The 16,479-nt window shown below is 46.7% G+C and overlaps 1 protein-coding gene across 3 annotated transcripts; it reads left to right on the plus strand.

Annotated features, from left to right (window-relative positions):
* Nucleotides 1–1,593: 1,593 nt before the first annotated feature.
* On the plus strand, nucleotides 1,594–16,244 carry CCNE2 (cyclin E2). 3 transcript variants are annotated; one of them, XM_075743690.1, is made up of 12 exons: nucleotides 1,594–1,653; nucleotides 3,832–3,870; nucleotides 3,964–4,072; nucleotides 4,247–4,306; nucleotides 6,251–6,402; nucleotides 8,476–8,611; nucleotides 11,073–11,219; nucleotides 12,490–12,585; nucleotides 13,330–13,464; nucleotides 14,266–14,377; nucleotides 14,743–14,897; nucleotides 15,297–16,244. In XM_075743690.1, exons 2-12 carry the CDS (start codon nucleotides 3,857–3,859, stop codon nucleotides 15,396–15,398), a joined length of 1,218 nt encoding a protein of 405 aa, XP_075599805.1. In that variant the 5' UTR covers nucleotides 1,594–1,653; nucleotides 3,832–3,856; the 3' UTR covers nucleotides 15,399–16,244. The 3 variants fall into 3 exon arrangements, with proteins under 3 accessions (XP_075599805.1, XP_075599804.1, XP_075599806.1); XM_075743689.1 differs by lacking the exon at nucleotides 1,594–1,653 and adding an exon at nucleotides 1,978–2,058; XM_075743691.1 differs by lacking the exon at nucleotides 1,594–1,653 and adding an exon at nucleotides 1,978–2,058 and having other exon boundaries at nucleotides 4,250–4,306.
* Nucleotides 16,245–16,479: the final 235 nt, after the last annotated feature.

Raw genomic sequence — 16,479 nt, forward strand, 5'->3', positions numbered from 1 at the left:
ATTTTTTTACATCTCTTTTGAGCCACAGCTGGCAGATTTCTTCATGATAAAGACTGGAACAGGCATTTTGCAAAGCTGAAGAGGCTGGGTGGCTGCAATGTCCATCTCACGTGTCTGTCATGCACGCTGCTTTACTTGAAGTTTGCAGGAATTGTTGACCTTGCTCTGCCAGGTGCTGTAAGCACCCACAGCTGAGGGATGGCCCTTGCTGCCCAAAACTTGTGACCTGTTAAATTGCAGTTAGCAACCCTACTGTAACAGAGCCTTTGGTGGGCTCTGCTACCTTTTCTCTTGCCCTTTAAAATGGCAAATCTATGAGAAGGTAAGCATGAAAACCTGGTTATTTTGTTTAATTACTATAATACATATTTGGAGGTGAAAACTATGTTTACTCTTTAATAGCGTTACACTTGGGAAAAGAAAAAGCAGAAGTGAGAAAAATGCTGATGAGGTGGATTTACTTGAAGGCAGCTGCAGCTTCTCTTCGCGCTGTTTTGCAGCACGTGTGCCCTGCGCTGCGAGAGAGGAGAGGGAAAGTACCAGCTGCTTCCCAACAGCAAAATGGCTGCAGGTGGCCTGTGCTGAGGTGAGGCCCTGCCTCCACACACAGCCCCTGCCGTGGGTGTTTTAAAGAAAAGTGTGCACTCAGAGCAGTGATAAGTACATGATGCTGTGGGGTTTGGCTGCTTTTGGTGCAGTGTGGATTAATTATTTTTTTTTCAGGGTATTTATTAAGAAAGCTCCACACAACCCTTGAGCGATGTTACTAGTGACTAGGAGGTGTGCCTGGCGCTAAGGATAAGCTTCAGCATCATCTCCTGATAGAGAAGGGTATTGCAGGGTGGGCAGTCCCATGGTGGGCACTGCTGCCCTGGGATTCGGTGGACCCCAAGGAGCAGTGGTGGGCCTGGCTGACAGGTGGGGAAAGGGGACTGTCCATGGGAGACCATGAAGGCTGTGCTTGGGGGAGACCTGTTTTCTGCTGGACAAATTTCTCTGTGGCTAAACACGCTGCAAAAACAGAGGGAGAAAGAAGGGACCTCAGGGAAGGTTCTGGACATGAAGGCCCAGGCCCCTCATGGCAGAGCCGGCTGCCTTCATGGGCACAGCTGTGTGAAGGCCATCCGGATGTGACAGCCATGGGGCGGCGGGCTGACACCCCCCACCCTTGACGCGGGGTGTCGGTGGGGTGTCAGGGGCCTGGTCGCACAGCAGCGGGGTGTCGGTTGGTCGGGAGGCTGGTGCCACATAGAGAAACGGGGAGTCGCTGAGGGACAGCGGCCTGACACCCCCGACGGGCAGGGGTGCCGCTGACGGGCAGCGGGCCGCTGCGCAGCCGCAGGGGGTGCCGGTGGGGCCGGGGGAACGCTGACAGGGGCTGCCGGCGGCGGGCGGGAGGAGCCGCCCCGCGCTCAGGCCGCGGCGGGGGCGGGGCGGTGCGGTGCGAGGCGCGCGCGGCGGAGCCGTGTTTACATTCCACCGCCCGCTGCACGTTGCCGCGGAGCGGCGTGCTCCCATTGGCCAGAGCGGGCGGCGGCCCCGCCCCGGGGCGGGCCAACTGCGCCCTGCCGGGAGCGCGGTGTGCGGGGCCGCCAGCGGAGCTGCCCCGGCGGGGCGCGGACCCGGGGCTTGATGCAGCGGATCGGGATGACGGTGCCGGGGGTGCCCCGCCAGCGGGGTCGGGGCGGGTGGGGAGCGGACGGGGCAGCGTCCCAGCTCTCCCTGCGGGTCGGTAGCGGTGGCAGCCCTCCTCCCGGCACTGTCCGCCGCTCTCCCGGGACGCCTTCGCCAAGGGAGTCGCGGCGGGCGGGCGGGTGGGCAGGACGCGGGGGTGTCCCGGCAGCGGCGGCGGGCGGAGGAGCCGCTGGGCCCAGGGAGGCCCCGCGGCGAAGGGGCGGCGCTGGGGCGAGCGGGGCGCGGGCGCTGGCGGAGGGAGGGCGGCGGGCGGGAGAGCTGTCTGCCGCCCTCGCACATGCGCAGCGCGGGCCCGGGCCGCGCTATATAGCGACTTGGCGCCGGCGCCAGCTGAGCAGCGCGGCCCGGGCGGCAGTGGCAGAGGTGCGTGAGGGGTGGCAGAAGGGGGTCCCGCCGGTGGGCGGCCGTGGTGGCGGTGATGATGATGGCGATGGTGGTGATGATGGTGACGATGGTGGCGGCGGTGGTGGTTATGATAGTGATGATGGCAGTAGTGGTGGCAATGGTGGTGGCGGTACCGGCAAGACCCGGTACCGGTGTGAGGGGGTGTGAGGGGCCCAGTCGTGGCGGGCGATGGAGTGGCGCGGGCAAGCGGCCAGGAGCGGGAGCGGTGAGGCGGGCTGCCGGCCCGGGCACCGTTTGGGAGGGAGAGCGGCTGAGGAGAGCCGGGAGGTGGGTGACCGCGCGCGGCCCCATCCGCCCCCGCGGTGCCCTCCCGCCCCGGGCGGGGAGCGCTGCGGGGCGCCCCTGCGCGAGGCGATGGTTCCGGGCGGGCACCGCCGGCGGGAGGCAGCGCGGCGGGCCGGGGTGTCGGCGGGAGCCCGCCATCGCCTTCCCCCCTACTCCTCCACCCTACCCCGGGGCTGCCCGGCGGCGGGGAGCCCGGTGGGGGTGGCGGGCTGCCGGGTTTTGGAGGGAGACGGGCGCGGTGGGGGCGGGGAAGCCGGCCGAGCCGCTTGGCGGGCTGACCCCGATTGCCGGCCCGCGCCGCCCGCCCTCACCCCACCCCGGCGGCGGGTCCCGGCTCCCCCCGCCGTGGCCCTCAGGATAGGGGCTTGGCGAGGAGAGTGCCTGGTGGGGACACCCTCTCGCCCTGTAGCCGCCGATCCCTGCGGGGCTCCGGCCCCAACCCGCGCTTGTGTGGGGTCCCCCCCTGAGGGAAGGTGTCCCGGCTTGGGGAGGGTGGGGGTGTCCCCGTGTGTGGGGCTGCCGTCCCGCAGGCCCACCCCCCCCCCGCTTCCCTCTCAGGTTTTGGAGGGAGCCTCGCTCGCAGCAAGGCGGGAGCGCGGGGGAGGGGGTGCCGCGTCTTGTCCTGCTCCCTGCCCCCTCACGCGTCCCCTCAGCACCCCTCGACCGGGGGGGGGAGGGGGGCAGGCGGCGGCTCGGCCCCTTTTGGAGGGAGAACGAGCGCGGGCAGCGGCGGTGCCCCCCCCCCCCTCACCCCGGAGCCTGACCCCCGCTGCGCCCCGGGGCTGGCCGAGGCGCCCCCCCCGGCCCGGCCCAGCTCAGCTCGGCGCGGCGCAGCGCAGGCCGCCGCCTCCCCGCTCTCTGCAAATTGGCGCGGAACCGGCGCGACGGGAGCGCGGGCGGCGGCGGGCGGCCCGGCCCGGCTCAGCTCGGCACGGCCCATCCTGGCAGGTGTGGGGGGCCGGTGGCGAAATCGCCCCGGAGGGAGCCGCTGCACCGGCAGAACGTGTGTGGGTGCCGGGTGGCTGCGGTATGCAGGGTGTAGAGGGAGTGGGGGAGGTCACAACTTCAGGGATCCCTCCCCCCCCATCCTCTTGTGTGGGAAATGTCCCTTTACAGCTTCTACCCCCCAACCCCCCCCGGCTAGACAAGCCCAGCTAGCCTGAGCCAAAGTGACTGCTGGCATACGTGGGCATCGCTGTGTAACCCGCTTCAGCAGTGTAACTCCCAGCAGGATGTGGAGCTGCCTGTGATTTTATATATATATACACACACCACAGACATCCTCTGCTAAGGCGTTCCTCGCCCCAGTAAAATACTTGGGCCCTTCTATTTCAGTTGTGTAAACCATGCTGCTCTTTGTGACGGATCTTATGATGCAAAGTATGGAATTTGGTCCTAATTTCTTGAGGATACGTTAACTGAGCTTATGTTATTCCTTTGGTCCAGGTAGAGATCTTACAACCCAAAGAAGATGTCAAGACGCAGGTAAACCGTTAGCATTGTAATACACTGAGCTTATCTGTATTCATCTAGCAACTGCTGCTTTCCTAACATCTAATGTCTTTTTGCTTTCTGCAGTAGCCGGTTGCAAGCCAAGCAGCAGCAGCCACTGTCATGTCAAGAAGAGTCTCCAGAAGAACTGCAGGCACCAGAACATCTCCAGACCAGAAAAAGGAGAACAGCAGAGGTGACCAGTTTGGGCAACTTGAAAAGTTTAATAATATTGAAAGTTCTCCAGTGCATTTCCTTGGGAGAATCTTTACTCTGCGGAGTTAGAAAGTGGGGCAGGAGTGGCAACACTAGCTTTAGAGGTGGGTGTGCTGGTCATTGTCAGTGTATTGATGTGTCTGTCTCTTCTCAGCAGGAGATTAAGAAAAGAGAAGATGGAAAAATTGCTAAAAAGCATCAATATGAGATTAAGGTAATTCAATCCTGATTACTGGTTCAAACTAGGTGAGGGAGTCCATCTGGTTTGTGTTGATGGGTGTAAAGTCATGTATTCCACACTAGAAAGCATTGAATAGGGGAAGTTTCTACCTTCAGATATTAAAAACTATGTGAGCTTTGCACCTTAGCTTCTTTTTAGACATTTTTGCTTTTTTACGCATGGCTTTGTTGTAGATAAAGGGTCCTTCAATGTGGAAACCACTGCAGAGTAAGGTTAGGTGTAAAAATGAGAACAAACTCAGGTATTTCAATAATTTCACATGCAGAGCAGGTAAGGCCTAGAGGCAAGATCATTGCACTTGTTTTAACTTAAGGTGTGGTTTCACGGCCATTTAGTTAAGACTCATAACCATGCAGGCCCTCTTTACTTTCATTTAACAGTTCTTTTGATTATTTTAATCAATTTAGGAATCTGTTTTAACTAACATAGGATACTCCTAAACCAAGTGTGGGGCTTTACAGTTGTTTAACTTAAAGCAGATTAGTAAAATAATGTAGCTTTCTCTTGCAAACAATCTTGTTTGCAGTTATTCTGTTTGTAAAGCAAATGAGACTAACAGCTATGGCGAAGCAAAACTCTTCTGATTGTGAAGTTGTCTTTGCAAACTTTGTATAGGGAAAAATGCTGTGTAAGTATGTCAGCTGTACTCAGGGTGAAATTGTGTGTCACAACTTACCTTTGCTGAAAGAGGGAAATCCTGCTCCCCTTTCCTTCCTTCATAGCTGGCTACGCACTCCATCCCCTGCCTTGCTCCGTTTTTAGTTCTCTTTAAATGAAGCAGTATGCAGGTTCAGCTTGCTAATTAATGTTCTGCCAGGTTAGTGAGTTGAATCAACCCAGCAGAGAGTCTGACAAGCCCCAAAGCTGACAGAAGAAGGAAGGGGTGGGACTTGGGCAGTGGGGATCACAGGAGAGAAGAAAGAGCAGGATTTCCCTTTTTGCATGGCTATGTGCCTGTTGAGATCAATTCTGTTGAAACATGTAACTTCGCTCTTTAGTCTGGCCATAAATAGATTTAGATATGCTAAGGAAATTGTATGCAGTTTACCTTACCAAAACAGCTATATAGGAAAAGTTACTGTGTTCAGGGGCAGGTATTGCCATTCTTTGGGAGTGGGATAACCTCTAAATCCACAGAGCATAATTAAAGTTCTGTGTCACCATTTTGAAGGCTGTCAGCCATTACAGCATTGCATATGCTCCATGCATTTGATCCAACCTTATTTCTATTTGTTATGTACAACCAAATAAGTGTTAGTGAAACAAGTTACAGAGTTAACTAAAGTCATCTCGAATTCCTTCTTCAAAGCTTTTTGCATGAATAACTTTGGACTCTTCTCCTTTTGAGTCATTACATCCCATATTTGGCATTGGCAGGCTCAGAGATAGTTCGCAGCTGCTGCTTGCTCAGTGGGTATCTAGTGCTGGAGCTGAGATGGGTGGCTCCTCTCTGGGGTGCTTAATTGGAAGATAACAAGTTGCTGAATTTCCACTGAGAGACAGTAGAACCTCCACCCTCTCCTTTCTTTTCCCTCTGAGTAGATAAGTAGATAGGACCAGCAAGCTCATGTCATGTGTTTTAGTAGCAATGAGTACCTTTTGCCTTCTGTACTGTAACTGAGCAGCTCAAGCAATGGATAGGTTACTTGTGGGTTCATAAACTAAAGTCAGTGGTCTTCCTCAAAGCTGAGTTTTCCAAATTTCCCAAATTTGTTTCTAAGTGTTCCGCCTTGACTCTGAAAGGCTTTGTTGGCATTTAATCTCTCTGTCTTCCTTGGTTTCAGTACTTGAATCGATGTTGAGGTCTAGAAAGACTAACATACATTACATATATTGTTGTTACTGTAATGTACTACTTGCCTTTCTTTGCTCTCATAGTAAAATCAGCATTTAAAAGATACCTTGTTTATGTTGCAGAGTTGTTGGCCGCCCACGATAACGGGAGGCATCTCGCCTTGCATAATTATTGAAACGCCTCACAAAGAATCAGTAACCACTGACTTCTCAAGATTCAAAAAATACAGGTTCAGAAACCTCTTCATAAATCCATCACCTTTGCCAGAACTCAAGTAAGTTTACCAGATGCAGCGGTTGTTGATGTTTTATCAAATATGCTGAACTACTGTGGTAAAATCTGTTGTTGTACTGTCTCCTATTATACAAACACAATACTCGATCCATATTTCTACTTGTCTCTTCATCCCACAAACAATTTGATGTCCAAAACTGACAGATTTTGTCTGTGTTTTTCTTTCCTCCCCAATCTTATAAACGCACTGGACAGATAACTTTCACCTTCCAGAGCTGTCCTTTTATAACTTGACATTGGAGACTTTAAGCGGTTAAGAGGCACACAGTGGTTAAACTAAACTTCTTTCAGTGCTATTGGAACTGAGTGACCAAAAAATACTAAGCAAAGTTTTCTTTAAGAACATAAAAATGTACGAATACACAAATAAACTTGTGGCAATAGTGCTGTGCAGGTAGCTTGCTAATGCAATGCAGTATGCTTGGTGCAGTCACGGTTCTAGAAAAGGTTCCCTTCTGCAGAGGGATAGAGTAGCTGACTAAATTGAATTTTTCAATTTCTAAATTCCTTAGCCATTCAGGTGTGTTGGAGAAGTACCCCTGTTGCTGTTTGTATCAGCCTGGTGTTTAATGAAGAGTTGTTAAATTTACTGCAATGCCTTAGGGAACGTTTCTGCAGAGGTGAATGAGAAGAGAAGCAAAACATGAAGCATTTCTTAGAGAGCCTTTCTAGATACACTATGTTTTTATTTGTTCTGGCCAAAACTTGATCAGAACTGGGAGATGCTGCATGGTGATGTTTTGTCTCAGTGCAAAGCCACAGGTCTCTTAGTCTTTTTCACTGAATTTCAAACTCAACTGCTCTTCCTTCTCAGTATTACTCCCAAGCTTGCTGAACTGTTCTTTCAAGAACAGTAAGCTCTTCTCTATACCTAGCAAATCACATTTTTGTATGTGTTAGAAAGCTTAGTGCAAAGTAGTTTTTTTAAAATAATAATAATAACGATGGTGAATGAGGGAATCTCATGCACTCCTTTAGCAAGTTGTTGGAAACTGCTGGATCCCAAAGATATGTTCAGAAACAAAATTCCATGCAAGGAGTTTGATCCTTGATGTTCACTTCTTGTCAATAGGCATCTGGTAACACTGAGCTCCATCATTTCTGATTAGCTGCATAAGAGGATAATTTACTCTCTCCTGCTTTCCTAACTGCTGCAGGATAGGAGATTTCTTGATGCCTGGCCACTTAAATGGGGAGATTGTGCATTAAACAAGCAAGTATCTCTCCAGCTTTTAACTTGTGATGGTAGCAGAATGAAACTGATCTGGGTTAGAATTTGTAGGTAATACCAGTGATCAGGTCTGTTTACCTTTCTCAAGCAGAAGCAGAGAGACATTAAATATATAACTCCAAAAATTTCAGTAGGAAATCAGCATGGCATTGGTTAACTTGCTGTCCCCCTTAGTAACTGCAGGATGAGAAGTACACCTAAGACAAAACCCCACATCAATTCATAATAACAATAATTACAAATGAAAACCAAGCAATATTACTGATATAGGCATCATCTTCTAATGAATTATAAGTATTATGAATCTGCTAATGAATTATAAGTTAGCAATGAACAAGAACTCAGTTTTTCTCACAATAGCCTGTTTCTGAGCCTTAAGGGAGGCTAGAAAAGGAAAGGATGGATGAGTGACTTTTAAACACCATCTGTAAATGTTTTTCCCAGAATAAACCGGACAACTTCATGTATGTTTTGTGTTTCTTGGGGAGTGGGCTGGGTTTTTTTTTTCTTTTTTTTATGGGGAAGGTTATGTTTTTTATCTTGTTCACCTAACTAGGCAAAATAGGAAAGTCTGGTTGTGTGTGCAACTTGGGGATGTGCACAGTTTTATTGGCTGTTCTGTAAAACTGGACATGCTGATGGTCTTGGCAAGCTGCTGTTGTGGTGATGTAAAATGCTCAAAGTATACCTGCAGTTTTCTAATTACCATAAGGATTTTTCTTTTTGTTCCTGACTATCTGTAAACAATAAATAATGTTTTTATACTCCTTTTGTGAAGGTGTATATATACTTAACAATGCTTTGTATAACTTTTTTCCATAGCTGGGGAAATTCCAAAGATGTCTGGCTCAACATCCTGAAGAAAGAGAACAGATACGCTCATTGCAAACATTTCACATCACTACATTCTAGTTTGCAACCTCACATGAGATCAATACTACTAGACTGGCTCTTAGAGGTGTGTTCTTTTAGTTACTTTGCCATGTGTTATGCCTGTGAAGCAGGCAGATAAAAGTACAGCTTTTACATAAAGATCTGATAGCAAAATGTATGGTAATGATAAACGCTAAAACTAGTTTGCAACAAAAGGGTTACAAGTTACTGTTTTTGATCCTCTTGGTGAGCTACATTCAGTCTTCCCTGGCAGGAGATCTGAACCTTCCACACAGGACCGTGAGCAGCAGCATGATTTTTGCTCTTGCTATACATGGGAAGGGGAGAAATCTAGATTTGAGATACTTGTATTGAAATAGGCTCCATAACTAATCTGTCTGTAGCTCCCTTTACATGTCAGCATGTATCTAAGCCGTGAGACAACTGTATCTGTACTGAGGACTTACCACCCTGGCCCTGTCTACATCAAGAGCTCTTAGATGTCAGTGCCTAACACTATTTTCTAACTTATTAGTGAATTTTTAATTCTATCCTATGAAGTCAGCAGAAGCAAGTAGTGCATTGGTGGCTGACATCTGAAGGGTCTTGATATAGACAGGTTCTTATTTGAAAAGGATTACAAATAAATCACCCATATTCCAGTCTAATTATTGTACTTCAGAGAATTCCAGTTGCCAAACAAAATGGAAGCTCTCAATCTTGGCAGCCTATGTGAAGGAGTATTAGTGTTGTAAATAGAGAGCTATGTTCTGGAGGCGTTTCCAAGAACTCTATATTGTGCATATTCAATCACCACTGCCATAAGCAACCTTTGACTCATGCAATCCTTGCCCATCAGCAGAAGAGAGCTTGCAGGTTTACCAATTCCATAGCGAGTACTCCAGGGAAGCAGATGTTAGTGGCGCTCTTGCTGTCTTGGTGGAATGGTGCTAATAGGGAATTGCAAGAGAAAGGAAAGGATCATGTGGTTGTTTTTTTGGATACTTCTTTTTTTTAAATACAATCTGAATTTAAAACCTATTGTAGTTGTCCACTTCACTACTTCCTCTAATGTGTAATTTACATACCACCATTAAATTGTGTTTCGTTGCTGCTTTTTTTTTTTTTTTTAAATCTTGAACTCTTAGGAAATCATTCGATTTCCAAACAAAAATGTCAACAAGGGCCTTGCTGTTGTTGCCCAGCTCAGTGGTTCTATATGCCACAGTGGATTAAAATCCCAGCAACTTTGAGACTCCTCCAGTAGCTCCTAACATTGTCTTCTGTAACATCATAACTGAGATATTATTTAACATGACCAAGCACTATTGCTTATGTTTGGGCAATACACTTTTACAGAAATTGTGCCATTTATTTATTGGTGAGCCTGGTCTGTACCTATTTAGTTCTGAATCTTGTTTGGAGCAGTAGTTAGTAATGTCAGTGCAGCACATCAATTGGCAAATACTAGATCAAGTCTAAAAGAATGAGCTGTGGTGTTACTCCCAGCCAGTTGCATTTTTGATGGTCAGGAAGGGTTTTAATTTACAAATAGGCTTTCAACCTTATTTTAGGAAATAGCTAGTAGTAGTGAGATTTTACTCTGTATCCAAGTGACATCATAGTGAAGCAGGGCAGGAAGCTTGGACTTGAGAGCTATTTCTTGGATATTCTTTCCTATTGACTGTATGTAGATTATAAGTAATTTATAGATATCTAATTAGTTTCTAGTTGTGGAAGGGATACAGAGTTGCAGATAAGCTGGACTTGCGGTAGACCCACCCGAATTCAAGAGTTTAGAGGAAAAAGTAGCCCCGTGTGTGAGATCTCCAGGCCTGGACAGTCTCCTTGCCTTTTTTTGTTGAACTGGCATTTGAACCACTTTGATACAATGAAAGTACTAAAAGTTCTCCCTGCCAGGGAAACCCGCAACTGTAGGGAGCAGATGGCCATTCTTGCAGTTTTGTTCCTGCTTAGCGAGGCTGTCGGTGTGCCTGAGGGGCTGCAGGCAGGCTCCTGGCTTGCCAGCAGAGCCCCCTCCAGCAGGAGCTTCCAGGCTTACTTGCTGTAAAGCAAAAAACTTCAAGTTTTACCGTGGTTCTGCCCTATAAAAGGGACAGAACTGCTAGGAATACAGGCAGGATCTGCTCAGTGACTTCAGCCTGAGGTTTGAGCCCAAATTAGTGGGGTTTTTTCCCTGGGTTTTTTTTTTGGCGTGTTTTTCCCCTCAATGAGGCTTTCTTCTTTCAGTAGAAAATTGTTTGTACTCATTTTTAGGAAAAATGGATTCTGTTAAGATTGGAAAAAATATACTTTGGAAGTATGCTTGTGCATCACAGACAATCCATGTTTAGGTGGGAGCATGGGGAATACTTTTCCCAGTCCCATGCTAACAACTGCTGCATCCTAACATACCTAGGTATGTGATAGTTGGTGTGTGCAAAAGATAAAATTGTGCATACTGTGTTGTACTGTTCAAGTGTGAATATTCTAATGTGTGTACATAGAGAGTTTTAATAGAAAAATGATTTTTTTTCCTGTTGTAGGTATGTGAGGTGTATGCACTCCACAGGGAAACCTTCTACCTAGCTCAAGACTTTTTTGATAGATTCATGTTGACACAAAAGAACATTAACAAGAGCATGCTTCAGCTCATAGGAATTACCTCATTATTCATTGCCTCCAAACTTGAGGTAAGAAGCTCTGTTAGAGGGAGGAGAATATTAAGTTTGGAATAACTAAAAAGACAGTGATAACATATTTATTTCTTCTGTCTGGCTCTTTTGAACTTGGTGGTGTACATACAGCTCTGAAGGTCAGAAGGGGAGTTTTTTTCTCTTCCTTCAGTTGTGCATATGTCAATCTCTTGGAGTCTAGTCTTTGTCCTCCCTTTCCTCAGCAGCAGGGAAGGAGAGCACATAAACTTAAAAGGTATGCAAATGTGCTAGGAGTAGTTTTGTTTTGTTTTGTCTTTTTCCACATACACAGCAATTGGCAAACAATCTCAGGAATGGGTGTGGGACTTGGAACAAAACCAAGCCTAAGTCTCAAACTGCCTATACATCAGGCTGATATTCCTTTAAACCCATTTACTGGAGATTTTTTTTTTTTTCTTTTAAAGATAACATAATCAGTGCAGCGATGGCAATATGATACATGGCACACTACAGCTGTGAGCTGAGAGCATATTTTTGCATGCCTCCTTTTGTAGGTCATGGTAGGTTAGACTGAGAGGAAAATTTGGGATATTAAATCTTTACACTTGGAAACCCCCCAATCTAGCTGCTGTTGTTAAGGCCAAGGTAGTGCGCTACAAGCAGTTGTCTAGCCTAAGAAAGTGCGTGGGGCTGGTAGAGAAGCAGTTCTGCTAGCAAATTCTCTTTTACTAACACACCTACCTATGCTGGCCCCAACTGGCACGATGGGGTTGGCACATTTCTTTGTTAACTGTCTCTGCACCATGGATTTTGCCAGCTACAGTGGCTGTGGGACTTTCACCTTTTTCTAGCTTTTTTTTTTTTTTTTTTTTTTAATCAATGAGGCTGCATCACCACTAACTGAGATGATTGTGCATAACTGGTCTCTGCAAACCTTTTCTAATCCTGTGGTGTGCTGTACAAGAATTAGGATGGTATGCGTTTTTACATCAAATGGCATAGCTGAGTAGAAAGCGGTATAAATGAAAGGCTGTTCTGATTGCTTGGTCAGCATTTATTTCCCCAAAAGCTAAAGTTGTGATAAATCTACTTACATTTCATATAATGAGAATCTACTAGATCTACGTATCTAGTATCTGGTAGATATGAATTATATTTCATATAATGACAAAAACACTGTTCTAGTATAAGAAATGTTAATATTCCAATACGGACTGAAAAGTATTTGCCAGTATCTTCTCAAGCTTTCGTAGAATCATAAGGCACTCTAATCTTCACTTTTTCCCCTCCCTCCATCCCTTTAAAGGAAATCTACGCTCCTAAAATACAGGAATTTGCTTATGTCACTGATGGTGCTTGCAGTGAAGACGATATTGTAAGAATGGAACTTATAATGTTAAAGGTAATAACTTTTCTTTGCTGAATGACGGTCTAGCTGAGCCTTGTGTTTTAATGTCATTCATCTGCTTAGAAAGGGAACGTGTTTAGTACGTCCCTCTCTCTGTAAAACAAGGCAGCCTCCGTTGTACGTGCAGTGGACCTCTTGAGCCCATCTGGAGTGAAATCCCTGTCTGTTAGAAAAGGACAGGTTTCTTGTCCTTGTGTGAAAGTAAAGGCTCCTAACGGGTGCAGCCAGCCACAGGGCAGACCAGGCAGCTGCCGCTGGAATGTAGTGCACTTGCCAGGGTCCTTTGCTGTCCAGGAACATGGGCCTCCGGGAGAGCGAGACACAGAACTAACACTTCTCGGTGCTCCTTATGTTGGAAAGGATCCACCTTTACTATCACAGAGTTCCTTACACATTTATACTTCATTAGTAGATAGATACCAGTTGCAGGTTCAGGCAGCTAGGCTCAGGGGAAATACTCTGATTTCCCAGCTTCCGAATGGGGAAGATAGGGGATCCAACTGCACAGGCATAGGAAAGGGGGTTGAGATAGATACACTTTGGTGCTGATAGTAACGCAGCCTGTTCAAAAAGTAGTGAGAATGCGATCCAAAAATGCGTAGTTGTACTTGAAATTGTACATTAGTGGCTTTTGAGGAGCTGTGCAATAAAACTCAGAAGGGGAGGTGTGGGAAAAGAGACCAGAGCACAAACCTATCTGTGCGTGGTTTAAGATGCTTCACTGTTTAATTTTCACAGGCTTTAAAATGGGAACTCTGTCCAGTGACAATCGTCTCTTGGCTGAACCTCTATCTTCAGGTGGATGCTCTGAAGGATGTTCCAAAAGTGCTGCTACCTCAGTATTCTCAGGAAAAATTCATTCAGATAGCACAGGTAGGTAGTAAACTGTATTGGAAAGTGCTTTTTGAAGTGATTAAAGCACAACTGAGCATTCTGCCCTAAAAGCCATTAAAGAATGGTTTCCCTTGTTTCACCTTGCCTGTTACTTTGTTAAGGAACGTTAAGACTCCCAGAGAACTTCATACTAAGTTTTGAGGAGAAGCACCCGTGTGTTTCCTGATACTTTAAGACTTTTCCGTACACTGGAAAAATAAAAATCCTTTTTTTTTTTTTTTTTTAATGACTACAGCAGGCAGTGGCAACAGCTCTGAGAGGAGGGTGGATAATTTAAGATAATTTAAGATGGTTAACTGTTTTTACCTCTCTGATCTGTAACAGCGTCTCTGTGTATTTGCCTAGAAGGCAGTCTGAGAAGTGTTTTGACTATCTTGAAACTACTGTGGTTCAATTTTTATGGGCATGTGTTGTGTCCAACCTACAGAGGCTTACTGAAGAGCAGACATGTCTACGTCACTGAGCTTCTAGGTAATATTTTAAGAAAATACCTTCCTGGAGCTCTGCTAAGAGTTTAAAGGTGTACTTAAATTTGTGCAAGTGAAGTGTCTTGCATGTTACTCGCTTGCATCATAACTCTGAGAGCCCCACTTTAACTGCAATTGGTGCCAAAAATAAAATAGCTGCATGCAATTGATGTGAAAAAGCAGAGCTGTGTTACAGAGAATAGACTGTAGGAGGACTGCTGTATGCATAGCAGTTTCTGAGACAGGACTATACTAAAGTATCATCATGTTAAAATTTGTAAACACTTATTTCCTCCACTCTTTATTTCCTCAGCTCTTAGACCTGTGTATTCTGGATGTGAATTCTTTGGACTTCCAGTATAGAACACTAGCTGCTGCAGCGCTCTGTCACTATACCTCACTTGAAGTAGTTAAGAAAGCTTCAGGTAAGAAGCCTTTGTAAAGCTTGGTCTTGTTAGGCTGGGAATTCTGAAAGCTGTTACATGCCTGAGGCTGCTAAGAGCGTATTGGTTTACCAGGCTGCCAAAGAGCAAAGTCTACATGGACACTAGGGCTGTTCTGTTCCACGGGGGTGCGCTGTCCCTTTGGCCTCCCCTGCCAAACAGGAACACTCATGGCCAGGGAGCTGCTGTGCTCCCCATCAACACTTTTAAGTAACAAGCACAAGGAAATGCTGGGAGTTTCTGGAAGGATGTTTCTGGATTTCTATCTGCAGTATTATTGTAATTTTTAAATTTATGTCCATATTGGAACACTATTTCTAACTATAATGCTGTGTTCTACCCTCTAGGCTTAGACTGGGACAGCATTTCAGAGTGTGTAGAATGGATGGGTCCCTTTGTGAACGTGGCAAAAAAAATCCCTGTGAAGCTGAAGAACTTTAAGAAGGTTGCAGCAGAAGATCGACATAATATCCAAACACACACAAATTATTTGGACATGCTGGTAGGTGGTTTGTGGAGTTGAACGCATTACACACCCCTCCTCCTGAGGCAGCTAAGGGAGGCCAAACCCCTTTCTGCTCACACCTGGCCTGGCTCGCCTCAACCAGCCTGGTCAGTAGTGCCTAACCTTTTGTTTCTTGCTCCTGCTTGAGGATGCTGTAAACTAAAGGTGTTTTACCATAACACTCGCAGGCCACAAGCAAAGACTCAGAGTAGAAGTACTGCTGAAGTGTTTAAAAGATAATCACCTTTGTTGTGTAACCTTGCTTTGGCTTTTTTGTTCAGTATCCTAACTCTGGAGTACTTACAGTGTGAGGAAGCACTGCTGAATAGTACTAGTGAAACAAATAAGTAGAACTTGTCACAGGTAGTAACTGCCTTCCTCCTCCCCACTCCACAGGAAGAAGTTAACAGTGGAGTAGCATCTACTGCCCCAGGCCAGTTATCACCTGTGTCAACAGGAGGAATAATAACCCCTCCCAAAAGTACAGAAAAGAAATGAAATACGGACAACCAACATCACAAACAGGTTCAGAAACAGGACTTGGTGCTTCAGAAAAGACCACACTAAAGATGAATTTGCTCTTTACTGCTATTCAAGACTTGGGCAGTACAAGCAGCATCAAGCACAGAGCAGCAGCTGGAAATTGAGACCCATGTCCTCCTACAGACTTGACAGAAGATTTAGAGCCAGCATCCTTCCATGCTACCACAGGAGCCTGGACTACTTTGGTCCATTCTCAGACATGACTTTGACCATTCCTAACTTACCCATTTCAAGAACTTTTTAAGCAAACATGGCTGAGTGGCAAAGTTTGTCCACTCAACTTACATGTCAAACTTGCTTTAACTTGGGCTAGCCATACAGAAGTTAATGACAGCTTGTACATATTACCTCTTATTTTTTTTTTCCTTTTCTTGGTAAGGGCTTAAGGCCTGTCAGTCACCCATGAGCTCAGGTGCAGTATTACAGAGGTCAGTGGGTAGCAGTTTACTTCTCTGAAACCACTCTGCCCTTGCAGTACAGCGCAGCCAGCACTGTATCAAACTCTAGCTCCACATGAGGCTGATGAATTGAAGGTGGCCCTTCAGGGCTGCCATGAACTTCAGTTCTAAGTATCACTGACCTCAGGTAAGAGTACAAGCAAAGAACCTGCTGCTGAAATAACTGTAACTGGAAGTACAGTCCTTAAAGGAATGAGTTCTGTTTTATACAACCTAGCCACCAACTTTCAACAAGAACAAACAAAATGAGAACTGGAGAGGGTATGGAAAAAAGCCGCTGGTACTCTACAACCACTCACTGCGGAGCTGTACTTTATCAGTGTTTATAAACAGCATTAACTACTGTGTTTTCCTTGGACTATTCACTACCTCTGCCTCTGAGGTGCTTCACTTCTGTGATGAAGGGTCAGTACTGGGAAAGATGGGTATCAGTCCTCCCCCCACCTTCCAGATGCTCCCACCTGTGCCCCACTGCCAGGGACAAGGTTTACATGGCACTGAGCAGCCTGTGAAGCTGCACTAGAGCATCAAGTGCCACCTGCATCCACATTAAACTCGTGCTCTTAGCAAACTTGAAT

The sequence above is a fragment of the Balearica regulorum genome, chromosome 2, assembly GCF_011004875.1.
Source record: "Balearica regulorum gibbericeps isolate bBalReg1 chromosome 2, bBalReg1.pri, whole genome shotgun sequence".
NCBI lineage: Eukaryota > Metazoa > Chordata > Aves > Gruiformes > Gruidae > Balearica > Balearica regulorum.

Excerpts from the sequence above, each read along its gene's own strand:
- CCNE2 (XM_075743690.1), top strand. Across the intron at positions 8,612-11,072 it reads TACTAGACTGGCTCTTAGAG|GTATGTGAGGTGTATGCACT; the intron begins GTGTGTTCTTTT and ends TTCCTGTTGTAG. Across the intron at positions 12,586-13,329 it reads TGGAACTTATAATGTTAAAG|GCTTTAAAATGGGAACTCTG; the intron begins GTAATAACTTTT and ends TAATTTTCACAG.